The sequence below is a fragment of the Paramisgurnus dabryanus genome, chromosome 19 (assembly GCF_030506205.2).
Source record: "Paramisgurnus dabryanus chromosome 19, PD_genome_1.1, whole genome shotgun sequence".
Classification (NCBI taxonomy): Eukaryota; Metazoa; Chordata; class Actinopteri; order Cypriniformes; family Cobitidae; genus Paramisgurnus; species Paramisgurnus dabryanus.
Genome location: NC_133355.1, coordinates 7,414,346 through 7,435,948, shown reverse-complemented (window position 1 = coordinate 7,435,948; position 21,603 = coordinate 7,414,346). Strand labels below are relative to the sequence as shown.

General features: G+C 32.7%; 1 protein-coding gene across 1 annotated transcript; it reads right to left on the bottom strand.

Moving 5' to 3' along the window:
- Positions 1-1,045: 1,045 nt before the first annotated feature.
- On the bottom strand, positions 1,046-18,267 carry tuft1b (tuftelin 1b). Its single transcript, XM_065287267.1, has 12 exons — positions 18,187-18,267; positions 8,401-8,467; positions 7,331-7,376; positions 7,213-7,245; positions 7,068-7,136; positions 6,672-6,761; positions 5,838-5,942; positions 5,567-5,766; positions 4,032-4,137; positions 2,349-2,432; positions 2,181-2,263; positions 1,046-1,871 (listed from the first exon to the last, which is right to left on the bottom strand). The coding sequence occupies exons 4-12, from the start codon at positions 7,228-7,230 to the stop codon at positions 1,799-1,801; spliced, it is 828 nt and encodes a 275-aa protein (XP_065143339.1). The 5' UTR covers positions 7,231-7,245; positions 7,331-7,376; positions 8,401-8,467; positions 18,187-18,267; the 3' UTR covers positions 1,046-1,798.
- Between the last annotated feature and the right edge of the window lie 3,336 nt (positions 18,268-21,603).

Sequence of the window (21,603 nt, the reverse complement as noted above, 5' to 3'; positions counted from 1 at the left end):
TTATCCATTGGCTATACAGGTAAAATATATTAAAAAAAAAAAAAACGTAAGTAAATTAGAAAATATTTAGTGCATGTACATAAACTATGCTTGAAGCATTTTGACCTATACTTTAATATCTCATTAATGTCCTACTATTGTTTATCCAACAGACTCAGCTTTGCAGATCTTTGGCTTGACTGATACTGAATACATTACTTGGTATATTGCTTATGACTTGTATATAAAAATGACTTGTTTGGATAAATAGATTTAAGCACGATTTATTTTTAAGACATACGTAAAGTGCTTCATACAAGCAGTGATAATAATTTTTTGAATGTAAAAATTGGTATCCATGAAAAATAGTTCACATTGAGGTCACTAGATGTCGCCAGTAGGATATGTTGATTTTTTTTCCTATGCTTTGTGTGTGCATCGAATGGGTGCATAAACAACGTATAACCAAATGTATGTGGTCATTTACGTCAGTTTTAAACATATGGATCTAAATAATATAGCACGTGATGATCATTTTTAGTACCCGTGTGCACAAATAAATGGTAATGATTTGAAAATATAACAATGAGCCTGACCCCATGACCTAACCTCAGAAATTATGGCATTGAAATTAAACTATGCATTTTATTCTGGGTTAGTATAATCGAAAGAAATATTTATTATAGCTCTTTTCATTGAATTAAAGTACATTTTTGAAGGCATGACTTGATGATCAATATATAAAAAAAATAGTATTAACTTGTTTCAGTTGCACTTTCCAATAAGTGAATATTATACCAAACAGGCCAAAGTAATTTGTCAAGGCCTACCATATTAATCTAAGTAAATAGGTCTACCATAAAGTACTATAGAAAAAAGTCTAGTTAAATTACCAAATAATATTATTGGTATTATAAATAATATTGTATTGATATTGGTATAAATGAAATTAAAATGTTCATGAATTAAAGTTAAAAATTCACAGTATATGAGATGTAAGTATTTATAATATTATTTATTTATATATTATTGTCAGTATTAATAATAAAAAGTTTTATTTCTTCTAAATTTTATAAAATATTTTATAAAGTAACATTGTCTTACATGCATTGTGAGCTTAAATACTTTTTTATTAGGAATTATCTTAAGATACATTCAGAAAGTGCTACAATTCCATCTACAAGAATACATTTTTTCACATTTATTAAGAGATGGTAAAGTCCTGCACTCATTACAGTAACAGTTACAGTAGTTCTTCACAACACCACAAGTGTTAATACAATACAAATACAGTTGCCAAGAGGAAAAAAACAGCTTTGCAAGTTATAACAAATATACAAATCTGAAAAACAGCACTGAAAATAGTTAAAGTTGGTCTTAAATATAATGTCTGAGATAGATAACTTGATTCCAGCTTTATCGCACTAATGAAATTAACTGTCAGTCAAAAAAAAACCTACTGGATCAGTCAAAGGTTTAGTTATATCATCATGTTGAACAGAAATATTATCAGATCTTGAAGAAACATGAACTTTACTGAATTTCACCAGTATTCGTTACAAATCAGATGCAACATAAAAAAATTACAGCTGGCCTGAAAATAATTTACAAAGCTAATATACATAACATAATGCATATTTAATGCATTCAAGTAAAATATAGAACAGTTCTATATACAGATTATTATATACATTAGAAAGCTAAAATGCTACTTGTATATGTGCTCAATAAAAGGATGTTTTTAAATGCACGTATTTGTTGCTTCTTTCACAAGGGTGTTTCCCGCTCACTGCTGCCCTCTTCCATCAGTTTGTTTGATTTAAGACTTGATCTCAATGACTTTAATGAAGGGGAAAGACTTGTTTCTTGGGCTTGTTGGTATCAGAGGTTTGCTATAATACAAAATAAGAAATACCTTTTTAAAAACACAATGACATTTTGCATTAAATATTTTCCGACAGCATAATATTAGTTCCCCATAGAATACATAAATTCAAACATTTTTATTTTAATTTATTTTTATGCATATTTCTCCTATTTCAACGATTTAACCTTATAGCTGACAAGCTAGATATTAAAATATCTGTAATAAACAACTACCAAGACTGAATGTTACACCAGTATGAGATTAATTAACATAAATAAATACAACATATCTGGTTTTATTAGGTTACATAACCATTAGACAGATAAAGCCACACCTGTAGACAACCTTGGATCCTGTGTCTGAGTCATAAGGCACTTGATTGTTAAGATACTCCATCCGATCATGCATCTCTCTGTTCTGCGGAAATGATATGAGATTTTACAGTAACACACGTTAAGAAATAAATAAATAAATAAAAATCTCAAATATTATAGGCACTTACCTCAGCTTCAAGAAACGACACTTTCTCCATAAGGTCTCTGACCTCTCTGTCTCGCTGTTCCATAATGGTTCGTGAATTTTGCACCTGTTAACACACACGTACCAAAATATTTAATCACAGCTTCACATGAACTTGTTTTTTAAATCTATTTTAGGTTGTAATAAATAAAATTAAAATTAAATGTCAAACTTATCCTCAATGGCTTGCAGAAATATATTACAACCAATCACAACCAAGTATGATTTGCTATGAATGTTACTTTAAACGTCAGTATTCCACAATATACCAATGGGCGATTCTCGCGAAATTAGACATGAGGTGGTGTCATGAAACCTTTTGATAAAAAAAAGTAAATGCAAAGTAAGAGTATCAAAATAATAATAAGAAGAAGCAGTTACAAACATCTCTACTATTTTGCACATGATTTCAAATGACATCATACAAATCAATTTAGCTGTTTTTTCCAAATTTAAAGGGAAAATTTTCATAACCGCAATGTGTCCATGACTGGATTTGGGTTCTTTGTCATGAAAAAATTATAATTAAAAAATCTAAAAAATAAAAAGCTTCATTGCATGTTATACTATAAACATTTACAGTAAAGAAACATGTGGTATTTGGTGATCATTGGTAAATGTAGAAACAATAATAAGAAATATAAATGTGTCTCATCCTGTGCAACAATTTTCAGTCATTGTTTAAGCCCTCAAGAAACTAACTTTAAAAAAAAAATTGTTGGAAGGGACATAATTGACTGTGACACTCAAGATGGCTACCAGGTAAGCAGTTCTTATTTTTTCTCTCCAGATAAAAGTAAAAATTTTGTTTGTCATAGTACCTAGACAACTTTTTAGTTCTCATTACCGAAACATGAGTTTGTAAATGCATATATTTAATGTAATATCATGTTACGGTAATGATAATTTTTGATAGTGATAATCTAAAAATTTACATAATTCTATAAGAAATATTTTTTAAATCCTTTAAAAATAATAGTTATAGTAAGTTCAGACCTTAATCTTATATGTGCAAAAAAAATTGGCTTCTTAAAAAAATCTGATGTTGGACACCTTGGACACAAGTCTGGATTTCGTGAGAATCCCCCAATACGTTTACGTCATACTAGCACTAATAAAATACTGTATATGTTTTATATCTGCTGTCTATTTTAAATCGCTTAACTGTATGAGGGAATTATTAAAGCTTGTCCTGCACTAATGGTTTCAGTGTGCTTTGATGTAGTGTTGTAACATGAGAGCCAACGCATGGCGGTTGATCGACAGGAAAATGACTGCATCTTTTATTTATAGTAGAGTTTAAGTTTCACTTCCACACACTCCACATAACAACCTGCTTTGTTTTTTATTAAGCAGATCATCTTTAATCCTTTCCTTCCCTCTTTATTCTTTATTAGCATGTTTCATTAGTCAATATTCATTCTGTGTACTAAGGAAACAGCCTGGGGGCTCCGTTACTATTGTTAATGATTTATTGGTGCATGTTATTATTATTGCAAAAACTTATCTTATGGGTCTATCTAAATTCACATGTAACACAGCATTCATTTCCTGATGACATCACCAATCCCTTCTGTTGAACTTAATCTTTATTGTTGAATCTGACTCTGTTTATGAATGGTTGTTACTCAGACTACTCTGTGTGTGTATGTGTAGGTAATTTCACCTGTTCAATCATGTGTCTGATTTTCTTCTGTATACTTTGGACCATGTCATTTAAGTTATGGTTTTTCTTCTTTACAGTCATCAGCTCCTCCTCCAGCTGCGCACACCTGCAATACAGAAAACCTGCTCATTAAAATGATAAAAAGCATGCACGCAATAACAAAATACACTTTAACACACACTGCTGTGTTTTAAAACCTACATTTTGTCATGCATTTATACTTATTGCAACTAGATACTACAGAGATAAATTCTTATAAATATTTTCTTTTGTTTTTCTTATGCTCCTAAAAGTTGCTTTGCAGATGTTTAGGAATATTTCACCAGAAAATGCCAAATAATGATTTAATTATTAAAATACATTTTAACAAAATGTTGCTTCATGTGTTGCCTTTCATGGATGAGAGTTTTTTGTTTAATCCGTTTATGAACCTTTTAATTGAATTGTAAAGCTCTTGTGGTTGAGACGTAAAAAATGTGCCAAGCATGCTACACACCATCACTTAAAGGTATATAAACATATGGGGCGGTTTCCTGGATAGGGATTAGACTAGTCCTAGACTAAAATAAATTTAATAGCTGTCCAAACTGAAAACAACTTGCACTGACATATCTTAAAATTAGGGCTGTCCAAAGTTTAATCAAAATTAATCTCATACAAAATAAAAGTTTGTGTTTGTAAAATATATGTGTGTGCACTGTGTGTAGCCTAATTATTTATAAATACACACACATGGATGCATGTATTTTAGAAACATTTACATGTATATGTATGTATATTTATTTGGATTTTATACATGATTTTTTTTCTTAAATATATGCAAACACAAAACTTTTATTTTGTATGCGATTAATCGTGATTAATCTTTTGACAGCCGTAAAAAATACATCTTTGCATCAAAATGCACACAAGTAATGTTTTTAGTAAGAAATGTTTGTTAAAACTAGTTATATTTCTGAATTAAACTAAGGCCTAGTCTTGACTTTAAGCTAATCTCTGTCCAGAAAACCACCCCTTAAACTTTTAACAAATTGAAACACACATTTGTACCTATAATTGACTTATTTGACTTGTAGAATATATGTAAATATCTGTTATTAAATATCTTAAGGCACTACTGTATAAAAAAAAAAATGTTTTTGCATTATGATTGCTTAGTTCAAAAAAAAATTCTTGCAAAGTCTGCATGTGGTATTTACAACCAAAACAAATGCTGCTGATAAGTGCATTAGCAACGATAGGGGTGAGTCTACTTTTAACATGCACATATGAGTCATATTCAGCCAAAATCTATGTATTTATTAAGAGGCGTTGCTTTAAGAAACGTGTTACCACAGCAATGCAAGACAACTGACGTGGTTCCAAATAAACCAACCGGTTGGTTACCAAGATTGCAGACTGAGAAACATTAAACGTAGCCAAGGGAACACCGTCAAACATATGAGAACATGTACATAATTACATACGTAAAAACAATTAGGTATTTAGGTCAGCCCCGCAGTCAATATTAACCTGTCTAATATTGATTTGCTAACCTGTTTTTTATTCCCTCCTGATTTTTTATTTCACTAGCAGCCAACTTTTCCCGTAACTTGAGGTTTTCCAGCTCCAAGGCACTCGTGTGCTTCTGCATCACTTCTATCCTTCGGCTCTGTTCTTCTGCTCTCGTTTCGGCCTTTTGCACGCGATGGTTATGCTCTTCCAAACAATGCCGCTGTAATGCACTGTTTTCTGCCTAATAGAGTAAGAAGTTTAGTTGAACAATACAAATTTCGATAAATAAAGTTTTTATTTGTGTGGTCTAACCTCCAATCTGGTTTTCTCTTTCTGATGTCTTTGTTCCATCTCCTGCAGACGAGCGCACAGATGTTTGATGGCCTCTTTCAGGGCAAAGCAGTTGTCTTCACCTTCCTGGCCGTGGGAATGTGGGAGAATTTGCAAAATGAGAATATTTTAACAGCTCTGTGTAATGAGACAAATGGCGTGGACGTGTTTTAGTTAAAGTCCTGCACTCAAATGCGAAGCTGTGAATCTGAATTACAGACTTTTTCTCATTATCCATGTCGGATAAAAAGTAACACAAATTGTACACGTGACTGACGCTGTAGGTGTGTTCCCGATGCCAGGATAAACTGCGGCTTGTTTACCAAACGGCCACAAATTTGGCAAGTGCTGCTCCCAAAGGAATTGATGGGTGTGACATTTCACATGCAAGAGCAAAACGGTAATTTACACACGCTCCCAAATCCCAACACATGTAGCACGACTTTGCAAACGATTAAAACAATACCATGCTGCCAGTTTGTCTGCATGAACATCATTGTATTGCTGCACAAAGACTAATGTATAAACGTCTCTAAATGTCTACACCTATCATTCTCTTTATGAGAGAGCTTTCCAGCCTTTTCAAACTGGAAGATTATTCATTTTTGTTTGAAAAGTTTTGTTGAGGGAGGATTGTTGAGTTTGAGATATAAATTGAGCCTAATGGCAGCTCTGCATTTAGTTGAAAATGCAATGTTTTTGTCCTCTTGCAATGGGAGTGTCTTCGTTTGTTTGCGTGTGTGACCAGCCTATGCATTCTTGGTAAATAGGTGTGTTTTTAATGTTTCTATTTAAATGATGTGACAAATAATTCACCTGATATTTGAAGAGCGTTCCATTCACAAAACCATTGGTGCCGTGACCTTTACTGATGATACTGTCGATTTTGTGGCCGTTGGTTGGGAACTAGGGCAAAAAACAGTTTGTTTTATTCATTTTGAAAGTATTTTGAATAGCAAAGCCTTCCTTAGCAAATGATTTAAACATGCAGCAGCAATTAAGACATTAAAATGTCTAGTAAAGTTTATTGATATGCGAGGGAATCTAACAAAATGTTTTCCAGTAACATCAAAGAATTTACATTTTACCATTAATAATATTTTGGGGTTAAATATAAACATGTTTGTTATAAGTGTCACCTATTTAATCCATAAACTAATGCTGTTATTCCTTAAATTGTTGACATTTTAAAAGCACAAGTAAATGTTGTACCTGCTCATCGTTATTATTGTTATGTCTGGCTGCCATTTGCTCTCTCAGCGTCTTCAGGCAGTATCGTACCTGCGGACAAACACATGAAGGTTACAAACAAACAAGAAAAAAAATATTTTTGTTCATTTGAAAAGTGAATACTAACCTCCTGCACATCCTCCATCTTGACACGCTTCACCTACAACACAGTCAGATGGTTACATAACAATAACAAACTTTGTCTTGCACACGTCGTCCATAATATTACATCATATTACATTTACCTTAATCCTCTCAGCTGATTTTCAGATGTGTTCGTGTCTGGCTCGGCTGTGAAATGACAGAAGCAAGATTAACAAACAAATAAAAAAGGATGTATAATTGTATTTCTTTACCTATAACTCCGAAAGAAACTTTTAACACTTGCACAAGTTTGTTCAATTTGTCCACTTACAACAATTTGCCTAATGTCCAAGGACCATGCCTTACTCAGGGTCATTTCATAATGTATTACATAATATGCTTACAAAAATATTCTGTTCACAGTTATGATATTTATTAACAATAATAATTAATATTATTACAGTGAAATGTCACAGATTTAATCTAAAATATGCTTTAAATACTTAAAACTGTTGTCATCTTATATTACTTAAGTTTCTTTGTAACATAAAAGAAACAAATTAGTGCAGAGATAAAGACTGGTCGCACATGATTGAATTAAGTTTTCTTAAAATAAAATAAAAAACTTGTTGGATCTATGTAATTCAATAATGGACACTGGTTCAACATGATTGAATCAAATTTTCTTAAAATTAAATTACCAGTAATTAATGTTAATTTAATTTTTAGAAAACTTAATTCAATCATGTGGAACCGGTGTCCACAAGTTTATTTCAGTGTAGTTGCTTTTCATAGATTTTACATTAAACAAAAGTATAGTTGTACAGTAATATACATTTTTTGTATAAAATAGTTTTTTAAATGTATATTAATAGCATTCACATAACTGTTAAAATGTGGTGTGTAATAAAAATATGTTTAATTCAAATTTTAGTTTTCTAATGAAAGAAATTAATATGTTTGGCAAATATTTTTGTCTACTAAAATAGTTTCAAACATTTAAGTATACACCTCTAGATTAAAATATTACAGTCAAGTGTTTCTAAACATTTGACCACTACTGTACATAAAAGTGCATTTAAAATAGAGCAAAATTCAATTATTAAGACAAATAGACGTTTTAAATATGAAGTAAAAAGTTAAAACCTGTTTTATAAGTGCCCTTAGTTAAATAACCTTCCAATTAATGGGTGTTCTGTTGTCTTTGTCTGCAAATGGGAAATGTGCATACCTGGATAATCTTTTCCAGAGGCAGTCCACTTGTGGATTCACTGAATGCTGATCTCTGCGAAGTCTCACTGTGGAAGTGAACAAGTAAGAATTATAAGACCTAAGTACACAGGGTGTGAAGGGCAGATAATTAAAGAAAATGAGACACAATTTTCCAAATAGAACAAACCTCAGAAAAAGTACAAGCATCATTATTCATTAATTTCCACAACTGTGACTTTCCATTGAACAAGCATAATGAAAACACATGTAAAGCCTTATTTCAAAGACATACAAATCCGGCTTAAAGGTTATTATAAGAGACTGAATGCAGACGACAAGATAAAAAAAACAGAATGAGACAAAATCATCTAAATATTATGTAATTTAGCTTGAGGGGGTTGTAAATCACATCACAGAGGTGGACTTTTTTATTTTACATAAACAATTCTTCATTGCCTTTAGTTTATACATATCGATCAACAATAATAATGGCCCAGTAAAAGACTATGAAAGATTATGTAAAATGTATTTAATACATTTTGTTTATTTATTAAGCAATTTACTAAATGAATCCACTGGGTATTATTTACTCTCCCTCATGTGGTTTTAAACCTATAAAAAGTTGTTTATTCTGTTGAACACACAAAAAAAATAGATATTTCAGATATTAACCACACAACTTCCATATAGGAAAAACAAATACTACAGTGTTTCCCATACATTGATTTATTTGTGGTGGCCCACCACAGAATCAACACTGGCCCCCACAAATAGAATTTTCATGATTCCCATTTACATTTTTATTTCACCATTTAAAACAGCTTAATTCGGCTTAAAATATAATTTGATATATAATACAGATCAAATACAGATACAGATCAAAGAGTAGAAGTGAAACATATTTCAGGTGCCAACACTAGATCAAACTCAAACACAACATGATGACGTCACATATATGCTAATAAGCGGGTGACGTCATCACCACCACAGTCTCCTCAAAATCCTGTGGGAAACACTGTACTATGTAAGTCAATGGGTACCGTCAACCGTGTGCTTATACCATAGTTTATCAAAATATCTTCTTTTGTGTTTAACATAATAAAGAAACTCATACATGCTTAGAAATACATGAGGGTGAGAAAATGATGACATTTAAATTTTGGGGTGAACTATCTCTTTAAGACTTAAAGGAACAGTATGTAGGATTGTGGCCAAAACTGGTATTGCAATCCCAAAACTTGTGGCTAAAACTGGTACTGCAATCACACAGCTGGTGGCAATACACAAAATGACAACATAAACATCCGTTGAGGGCTGCAACTCCACTTTTTAAATGACAATATCCTGGCCAGACCACTGTTGTCAGTGATATAAGTATTTGAAATGAAAATGATTTCTTAATGTCTAGTGACATATCAGGGCCATTTTTTGATTAATTTATATAAATTTCTTACATACTGTTCCTTTAAGGCTAATAAATACCAATCATTTTAATGAAACTTAAAAACTATTCATCAGATTTTGTACAACAGGGTGCACAGCTTTGGATCCGTGACAAAAAAGTCAGCAAAAGTCAAAAACATGAATAAGTTATGAAATACAACTATAATATAAATAAATATAGTAGGTTGTAAAATATAAATAGCCTATAAGCTGAAAAAAATATAATTATGAAAATGTTTTGCTATTCTAAAAAGTACAAATCTCCTTTTTAGAAGTCTAGTCATGCAAAAAAAAATTATTTTCAAAATGATTTTTTTATACAAATATAAGTAAGCAAATATAACAAAGACAACAACCAACACTGTAAAAAAATTCCGTAGAAATTTCAATGTTATTGCAGCTGGGTTGCCGGTAATTTACCGTAGATTTACATTTATGTTATTTACTGGCAAGAGTTTGTTCAAAGTTAAATAAATTTTAAATATTAGCAAGTCTTTATCTTTACAGAATAAAACTATACAATTACAGCCTCATGCAAAGCATTCTGGGAACCAGAAATCATCATCAACCTTTTTCTGTTTTTTGCTTCAGATTTTGTTTCCCAGAATGTTTTGCTTGATGCTGTTTTTTTAGTTTTACTCTGTAAAGACAAAGACTTGTAAATGTTTAATGTTCATTTAACTTTGAACAAACTCTTGCCAGTAAATAACATAAATGTAAATCTACGGTAAATTACCGGCAACCCAGCTGCAATTTCTACGGAATTTTTTTACAGTGAATATAACCAAACTGACAATTTAAAGTTGTGCTTACATGCATCAACGAGTTCCTGCAAGACTACAAACTAACATCTGTTCTCCATGTATCAGTGGAAATAATCCCATTTTAACCAGGACATCAACATGTCCATGCAGGAGAACAGAAGGAAAGTCTGTGATCCTCTAAGATGTGATCACACACAACAGATGGATAAATATCGATTAAAACTGAGATCACTTAAACAAACTGCTGATTCACTTCACTGTTAAAACTGATACAGATACCAATGAAGGGTGTGAAGAATAAAGAATGTACGTATTTGTACAGATGACAAACCCTGTGTGCCAGACAGATGTGAGAGACAAAGGGTGTAGATGACCATGTACGGTAAAGTATTGCCAATTGCCAAAGTGTTTACGTTTTTAAGCAGATAATAACTGTTTGTGTCTGAACACTTTGCTGCTTATTTAAGTGGGTCACAGCGGTCTGGTTTTACTTTAAATGTGTGAAATACCAGAGAAATATTTAACACATAGCACAACTCTATAATCATACGCTACCAGATAATAAACATCCAGCTGACCAGGTTTACTAAAGACATAACTGCAGTAATACGATCCTGGTATGTTGTGAATGTGTTTTTGTAAAGCTGAAGTGAAAGATTTACTACCGCTACTGCTAGTTTAATTTTTTTCTGAATTTACAGTCGTTCTGAATTTACAAGGTTGTGGGATAATTTTGGGAGATTTATAAGGCAATTATGTAATTTTTGAATTTAGATAAGTTATGTACACCTAAAAGGGTCCCTATCTTGTCACTCGAGGCCGTATAGGCACAACCTAACGCTTTTTGGTTTTGGTTCAATTATTCACAAAGTATTTAAGTTTGTTTAATCATATTTTTACACAAGCAACACATACATTTCTGCTACAAATGAACATTTGAAGTTTGTTTCTAGTACTTACCATTCTTTGACAATTACACCAAATGTGACAGAAGTGCAAACGTTACAACTTACCCCATAGGTGGGGTTAATTGTAACAGGCAGGGGGGTAGTTGTAACACTTGCTCAAAATTAAGTTTGCAGGCAAATATTTCAATATTATTTTGTCTATATACTTGAAGTGGATATTGTTTATATATCTGTCTATAATAGACCGGTATCCACACTGTATTCATTTATCCAGCCCTTTTCTAACAATAGTTCAATTATAAATGGATACAAATGTCTAAATATGTGAGAAAAACCAGCACAATTATGAAAAAAACATTTTTTATATGTGACCCAGTCTGTAATAACCATACTACAGTTTCAAAATCAAATCTTGAGATAATGAACATCAAAGTCTGATTTTAGCCATTCATTTCATTATGATTTCAATCTTTGACGTGATCTTATTCAATCAATATTAAAGATATGAACAAATATCAATTTGACACACGATTTTTGAAGAGACAGGCACATTTATTTTGTTGGCAGCCAGCAATCATTCATGTGGAGCCTTAGCCTATTTAAAACACTGGCAAGAATTACGCTAACACTAGCGATCTTCATATCGTAAGTGCTGAGGGGTAAGTTGTAACACAGCGTTACAATTAACCCCGCTGGGTCAAAATATTTTCAAGCCCACCAAAAAAGTTGCTAAGAGCTGCAGGCATATTTCAAAATGATGCTATGTTTAAGTCAACAAGACACTGATTAATATGACATAGCATTGGATTTGGTATCTTACACATCCAACTTAGAAACCAAAAAAAATTATGATGAAAAAATGTACTTAAATGCCACCAAAACACTCGTTCATCAATAACTCTCTGGAAAAACATTATACAATTCCAATAATTTGCGGGAGATCATCTTTTGGCAGTGTGAAAAAAATACGGGAAAACCCAAATGCTCAACCTTGTGCAACAATGTAAACAGTCCGTGTTACAACTAACCCCGCATCAGTTTTTGCCCCGCGCACCCCAACCCTTTTAAAAAGTCCACCTTTGCACCTAAAAAGCTCATATTAGTACCTCAGATGTACATTTTGATACCAAAAAGTGCATAATCATACATCAAAGATACATATTAAAGAGATACTCCAGCCAAATATCAAAATTACGCCATGATTTTCTCACCCTCAAGCAGTCCGAGATACATATTTCCATTATCTTTCAGACGAGCACATTTGGAGTTATTTTAGTAAATGTCTCCTCCAAGTTAACGGGAATATTAGGGACTTCTGACTTTGAAGCCCAGAACGTGCATCCATCCATTACAGAAGTAATCCACATGGCTCCAAAGGGTTAATCAAGGTCTATTGTAGGTAATCAATGCAATTTTGTAAGAAAAATATCCATATTTTAAACTTTACAAATAACTAGCTTTCGGTAACAACATGCCGTTGTTGGACTCACGCAATTCACGAGAGTGATTGCGCAATGTACCCATGGCAATGCCGAAACTCTCACGTGAGTCCAGATGTTGCTTGAGGGTGAATACTTCATAGAGTAATGTTAATATTTGTTTGGAGTATCACTTTAATTACTCAGAGATACATATTGGTACAAAATGTATACATATCTGTACCTAAATGGTACATGCTGTATTGGGACCATTTTAAAGGGTACTGTTCGTGTGACAGCTTAGATTTTGACTAAACATTAATTAGATTTTGTAGATGTAAATCATCCTATGTTTAATTGCTTTATCTTTCTACATACAATACATGCTAATGTGAAAAATCATTAAGGTTATATGCAAAACAGAGGGAAGAGAGACATCGAAGAAAGAACAACAGCCGGAGGGTGTACCTGCGCACCGACAAACCACACGTGAGAACTCGGGGTTTAGTAAACAGTACACAAGACATGAACATTGACATAACATAAAACATGTACTTACAGAGCCCAACATTTAATGGCACTCAGATACATAAACTACCAGTTAAACGTTTGGACACACCTATCCATTTACCATTATAGTATTTTTTCACAATTTACATTAGGACATTAAGCTGACACTTCTATCCAAAGCAACTTGCAAAAGACACAAAAACTAATTGGTAATGTCATTTAAGCTATAAAATAACAAATGCACATATGGGAAATATGACTGGTCAACAATTCAGATCTCATTTCGCTTTTCTTTAAAATAAGGTTGGATTTATTGAGAGTGTTACATACTCTTCTCGAAACCAACTTCATGATGAACATTCTTGAATGTTTTTATATTGATATTTAACAACATAACTCATTTTAATCATAAACGTTATTTAAAGGGATATCATTCACTGTCATGTTTTGTTCAAACCTGTTTAAATCTGATGAACACAAAGGAAAATATTTTAAGGAATGTTTGTAACCAAACTGATCAGAAGCACCACTGACTGCACAGTAGGAAAATGAATACTATGGAAGTGAATGGTGCTTTTGAATGTTTTCTTCTCCGTTTAAGATTAGATTTAAGATTTATGTCTGTAATGTTTGGTTGACAACCTGCTTTGTATGAATGATGAAAAAGACGTCTGGCAGAAAGTTGCGAAAATAATTAAAACTTGCATTGTTTTGCATTCCATATCTAAATGTCAACCACACCCTATTACATACAAGACTTAATGTTCTCTCTCTCAGTGTGCACGCCCATATAACATTAAGTTGCCAATCTCTCGTGCACTATTTAATATCTGTCGTCATTGCTTATTCTGAATCATTGCCGCTGCTTTTCGTTTATTTCATAATATGCGGTCTAAATGTTCTGCAGCAACAGGTTTTGAATGGGCACAGCAACACAGTTACCCTTAAGCAAGCTGTCATATGCATTTACTTACAAATGCATGTATTTAGTTCTGTCATGACGTAACTTTGTTTTTAATCTTAAAGGGCGGTTTTCCGGACAGGGATTAGACCATTCCTAGACTAAAATAAATGTAAGAGCAGTCCAAACTGAAAACAATTTGCACATATCTTAAAATACATCAGTTCCCTTGGTTTGTGCCTCAAAAAGCACACATTAATGTTTTTAGTAAGGCATGTTTTTGTTAAAACTAGTTATATTTCCTAATTAAACTAAGGCCTAGACCTGTTGTTGTCTACATATGTGGACATCACTTTTTTTGTTGTTTGCACCATAATACTTAATTCTGTGTAATAATAACCATAATAATAATTCAAACGTGGACAATTACACTGCTTTATGTTCAAAGAAAAATATTTGGTTATTATATTTTTGGTTCTTCCTAACCCCAAATAGCTGAAAGAAATTTGAAAACAAGACAAACCAAAGCTTGGGTCTTAGGAAGTTAAGCTAATACCCTGTCCAGGAAGCCACCCCGTAATGTTTAAATCATCTACACCCTTTAATTCCAGTCAAATATTATTAACTCGTGATAATAACATTAGGATACATACATTTTTATGTCAGACCAACCTAAAATAGTTCCTTAAAGGCAAAGTGTTGCATCAAATTGGTGTGTCTCAACACTTCTATACAGAACATTCCCTTTGTCTGCCATTGGTGGGACAAACCCGACCCCAAACTTACTATTTAGGCTTAATCCAATGTTGCTGCAATGCTTAAAAGCTTATTTCAAATTGGCTGCACATTTAAAAGGCCTCGGAGGAAGCGTTAACATTAAACTGCTGAAAAAAACAACTTTGACTCTCATCTCATGTTCACATGCGTGCAACTATTTTCGGCGTAAGTTGTTTCAGGCATTCGACCAAGAATTTCTGCATCGTTCACATGCTTAGCTTATACCTGTATGTCAACATTCACATCAAGTCGACTTAACGATATGACTGTTAATAAACGCTACCGCTTTGAAGCTTTAAAGGGTTCTGCGAATAGCATTAACTATCTTGGGTCCAGCCTCCAGGCTTCATTCCAGAACCTGCCTGTACAGTAGCATCCATGGGGGCATTAAATCACACCTGAGGTGCTGTACACCCAGAGTTTAAATGTGAAAAAGAGAAATTTAAGAGAAACATCTGCACTGCCGCTGGGGTAGTACACTTTAAAAATGTGTACCATTTAAAACAAAGCCACTATGAAACACAAAGCTCTTTTATGTTTTTTTGAATTGTTGACCTTTGCAAGTGGTTATTTAGTCTCTTTAATGCAGTGTTTCAAGTGTCGATCAAGTGTCAATTTCCTGCAAGCGTACCATTTGGTAATGGTACGAATAATTAAAATCCTGACAACTTAAGCATCACGGTTGGATAATAGCTGTCAATCACTTTGCATACATGCACGCACACATGCATGTGTATAACCGTGTGTACCCATGAACTGAAATGTAAGTTTACACAGGGTGGTTGCACATAAGGACAGTTCTAAGATCAAAATATCCTATCCCATTTAAATCATTCGTTTTATATGATCTCATAATGATAATAACATCTTGTCATGCAATGTTGTCTTGTGCAAAACTTGTTTAGTCCTTGTGAAATTAAAATGCCGATGCAATGTTACATAACCTTTTGGCCGGTAATAAAAGATCCGTTTATGTATTGACTAATCCGATAACAACAAAAGCAGATCATTTAATATTCATGCACAAATCCAAACGATATTGCATATTTGGCCTGCAGACTTCTGTCAATTTATGTACCTGGCTGGCACACTTGACAAAGCCACTGTGTTGCGAAATTCCTAATCATTTGCATACGTATCAAAGGTTTTTAGCAATGCAGCACAGCAGGAAAATATTTTAGGTTTGTGCACCAATAACTCTTCCATGATAATATTATTAAAAAAATAAAAGTTCAAAAAGTTTGAGCATGCCACACAAAAAACATTTCTGATCTTTACTGATCTTTTATGTCGAGTATGAGTTCAATTAAATATTATCAGCTATACTTCTTTTAAAGTTTTATATCAAAACCATAGAAAAGCAAGAAAAAGAAAGACAGGGGATTATTTTGAGGGTCGCAAATAGCCTCATGTGCATCACAGGTTGGGAACATATTAGGAACTCAGATGCAAAAGCCGCTAAACAGGTTTTTATGTTAAGCATTGGGTTAATATCATTATGATATTAACCCAATGCTTTCGGCATGTATTATGCATTCATCAAAACACTTCAAATCTGCTTAATCCCGGCCTCCGGTAATTTAGAAATACAGCTTTGTTAGCAGAATCCATTAAGATGCTCATTTATAAAAAAAAAATAAAACATATCAGGCGCACTTAAGAGGGTTTTGCATCTGAGCTCTTCATATGTAATATAACATTATTATAAATATCTTGTCATAAAAAATGCACATTTACTAGTATGAAAATACAGATAACTGGCCGATTTCACACATACGCACATCTTATTTTGAATAGCAACCTTTCATGCATTATCAAATTGGTTGATGTCTGTTATGGGTGAGGTATCCGTTGACTTAATTTCTATTATCTAGGATAAAATGACCTCATCCTCATCGGAAACTACTACTGTGCATCATTTTGCCAAGACATGATCTAATAGATCTGAATGAGTCAGCATATAATCTCAAGGGAATGCCATTCACAATGGGACACATAACAGATGTGAATAATGCATCTTACAGTGTCAACCGTTTATTATGCTTATGAGTTAGAAAATGTGTGTAAATGTTTTCGACTTTAAAATGTGGAAATTATCTATAAGAAAAACATCATTATGATATATCATTTTCTAAACCAGATATGAATACATACAGTAGATAATTTTGTGCAGACATTAACATTACATCATAGTCATGTACTGTACAGTAGTAAAAACACAGCACTTTTAATAATGTTTACTATGTAAAAATGTCATTTTTAAGTTTCATCAGCCAAGATTAGATGACATCAACCAAACCCAGACAATGATGTAATGACTTCAGTATGCACTATGCCATCACCATATGAATGTGGTTAAAACTTGATGATATTAGTTTACAAGACACCATAAAAGGTTTATCGTAGAAACGATATTCTGCTCTATAGATTTAAAATATATTCACACAGTGCCAAATGATGAACAAAAAATACAAATATGATATTTATGTCACATACTTATAAGACATATAGCTGCTTTTTAAAATCATTATCACATCATGTCACGTGTGTGGCCATAACAAAGTTTCAGTGTTCACTTAAAATCACAATCATTATTTAAAGCCTTACATAAAGCCTTAAATATACACTTGAAACTAAAAGCCAACATTATCACACGTATAAGAGTGTAATTTCACCCAAACCCTATAATTTGTCTGTGTTACTGACTGTATATCTCTATAGAAGACAGCTAACATTCACTGGGTGTGACTATCACACAAACATTTCTCCTTAATTTCTTTTTAATGAGTAATGTTCAGTAATGTTTCACAGTAACGTTAAATGCTAGAGCAATACAAATTCGTCCAAGAAATGCTTTTATACGCTTTAAAACTTTATTCAGCTTCAACAATCAAATCAAACTAACATTACTGAATCAAATTACGTCTATGCTAATACAACAGCAATGACAAACAAGATATCAGAATCACAAGGAAGAAGCGTAATAAATCATATTTAAAAAACAAATCATATCTTATATATTCCTAAATCTTTTGAAAACACAACACACACATACGCGAAAAAAATATAAAAGTCACACCTCACCTCATTAAAGGCACATGTAGTCTGTCTTCATGCGTTTGTTGTGACAGTGTACAGTATGAGCGAGACGGCTGTGCTTTCCATATATGGAGGGGGCGGGGATTTCCGGAAGTCCCACCCTAATCCCGCCCTCATCTGACGCTACAGCTCCCACTAGAGGACTAATGAAAATGCTTTTCAAATGAAATATTATGGTTGACTTGTTTCCTACAGAGGTAAATATTTTTGTTTCACATAATTCACTTGATTTAAAAAAAAAACACTTTTTAATTTCGCCTGACCGTTTTAAATGCATAACAGGATTGGCTGCTACATGAATAATGTGCAATTCATCCTATACTGTGATTTAAGGGGTATTGTTTTTGTTTTGAAAATGTACAAACAATTTATCTTCACAGATAAAATCAATATCACATGTGATCATGCTGTGACTCAGTGTGAGTTACACAACAGTGATTAGTTGATTGAGGAGTTTATGAGACAGAAGCATGTGATGTCTCCAAAACAAATAATATTATGTATGAGGCAATTTGAAAGAGTGTTTGTTGTCTAAACACTATGCTTGTTTGATTTGCAGATTTGCAACACATTCTTTGACATTTAAATGAAATGGCATGTTAGGTTGACATCCTTTTTACGATGCGATTTACAACTATTAAATATATTTGTACCACTGCACATTATTGTGAAGGGTCACACACACTCATTTCTATCATATGCCATGCATACTGAACTGGTATGAGCTTTTAATATGCACTGATGTTCAAAATCTAAATGTATAAAAAGTATAGTGAGAATACACAGCTTCAACTACCTATAGGTTATGTAATCTTATGATTGGTTGTATTGTGTACAAAATACAAATCCATAGGAAAGACAACATGACCTCTGATGTTCTTTTTGAGTCACTTTCAAAAAGTACACCTTTGTAAGAGTTCATGTTAGCACCTCAGAGGTACATATTGGTACCAGAAAGTTCATATTAGTGCCTCAAAGAGAGCATATTAGTACGTAAAAGATACCAAACCTTGGAGACACATATCTGTATCTAAATAGTATTAGAAACTTTTTTAAGGAACCTGCGACAGGTTAGGTACGATCTAAATAATGCTGGGTTATTTTTAAAAACAGGTTATGTTTTGCTTTATGCATAAAAATAAGTAACCACAACATTTATATTACAGTACAAGTGATAAAAACATATAATTAAATTTTAACTACATATAAGTTAATTACATACAATTCCAGATTAACTGTGTTACCCAGCAGCATTCCTAAAGTCAAGCATTCATATCTACTATAAACGCATCCAGGATGCCAGAAAACCTCACCTCAGCTCTACAGAAGTCCTTTAAGATAACAGTACCCACTTGTATGACCGTGTTTGTTTAAGTTTTGGGTGGTGAGGGTATGAATGTGAGAAGTCAACATAAAATTGTATTTTTAAAGGCAAGCATTGGCATTGACATTGTGGTATGGGCTCGCGGCAAATATGCTGTATAAAAACAAACAATATACAGTGTATACTGCTTACTTCAAAATATGTGCAGGGTGAAACATTTAATTGGGCTTTTAATAACAATACACTACAACGGCATAAGTTTAATACGATATTTACATTTTTAACACAATTATGTAAAAAAAAAAATCAAATAGGTTGTCCACGCCAACTTCACACTATTGAGGTAATGTTGTTGTGTCAGGTGTCTGGGATTTGTTGTCTGATTAATTAGAAATGTCTTAGATGTCGACTGTGCAGACAGAATTCATTGGAATGTTGGCATCCTTGGAAAGATTAAGGATGCTTTTCTTTAGAACTAGGCTGGGCCTGTCCTCACTTATGTGATCTATTCTTAGTGAAATGTCTCAGTTGACTGAAGATTTATAAAACTAAGCCTGAGTAATGGTTTTCATTTAGTATCCAAACTATGACACAATACAATAGTATACAACTGAAACACAACACTACACTTTACATCACTAAAAATAATCATTCCAGCATAGCGTCATACAATGTCACAAACAAAATAAAAAATGTTTGATTGAAAAAGGCACCTTAAGAGTTTAAAATCTTGTTATCCAGTTATCGCAAAGATAAAGAGGTGTTCAACCTTACCTGAATTTAACCCTAAAGTTTTGCCCTATAATTGGAGTGACTGAATGTTATCAAATGTCATTATCGTGTATTTTAGGTGTAGCTTCATTCCTCATTGTCAAGATTTTTTTCATTCTTATGAGAGAAAAAAACATGTTTTTTACTCTTAGATTCCATTTATGGGTGAGCATATTGACACTTTAATACTCTATCATCAACTTCATTATTAATCACTTATGATTCATCAACAATATGAATGCCTGTAAATGTCAAAACATGCCATTATTCAGATTTGCATATACTACACTTTACCAGTATTTGCTTTGCACTTTTGTAAATATAATTACTTATGTGAAAGGAAACAGCCTTGATTCTTGTTTCAATATGCTTTAGTCATGATAAAGCTGATAAATCGAGTGTGGTGAACACTTCAAACACAAAGAATTCATTCATTTCATTTGGAGATAAAAATTAACAAAAAATATTATAACTTTCCCACCTGAATAAAACTAAAGGTAATTTTTTCTAAACAAAACACTATAATATTACAGATGACATTTCAAACCAAGTGAAATTCAAACATTTGGAAACACGTCTATGTATTTTCAATTTATGTTCATGTTCAAAACATTAGCACATATGCATATAATATAAAGCCATGAAACCCACTTATGTACATTGTTATAAAAATGTAAAATGTCTGTGCCTTTGCAAATAGAAGTAAAACTTTGCATGGAATGTAGTTATGTAAAATGCTGGGAAAGAAAGCATTAACAGTCAGAATACATGAGAAACAAGCAAAGCCAATTTTTATGGCATGACATGCAAATGTTTCTCATTTGGATGATCTCTGCAGGCTATTTTTTAATATTTTGAGATTTTACAAACAAATCTCTTTGATGTGGGAAAACTGTGGGAAGTTCTAAAGACTTGTGTTGAAAAACACTGGTGCATACATTTTGTGATGATGCTAAAAAGCTCCTTGATGGTCTTTAAAAAAATTCTATATGCAAATTTGATCCTCATATTTATATGAGGATCAAAATTTGCATATAGATTTTTTTAAAGACCAGTGTGTAACCTAGGACACTCACTTAAAGGATTATTAGGAACACCTGTTCAATTTCTCATTAATGCAATTATCTAATCCAGTGGTTCTCAAACTTTTCTGCGTGCGGCCCCCCTTGTGTACGGTGCATTCCTTCGCGCCCCCCCCATAGAAAATTTATGACAAAAAACTGTTCTAAAATTTAACATTTTAATTAAACAAAACATATTAAGTTATACAAAGTAGTGCTGTTGGTTAGTAGCCTTATTTTTTTTTA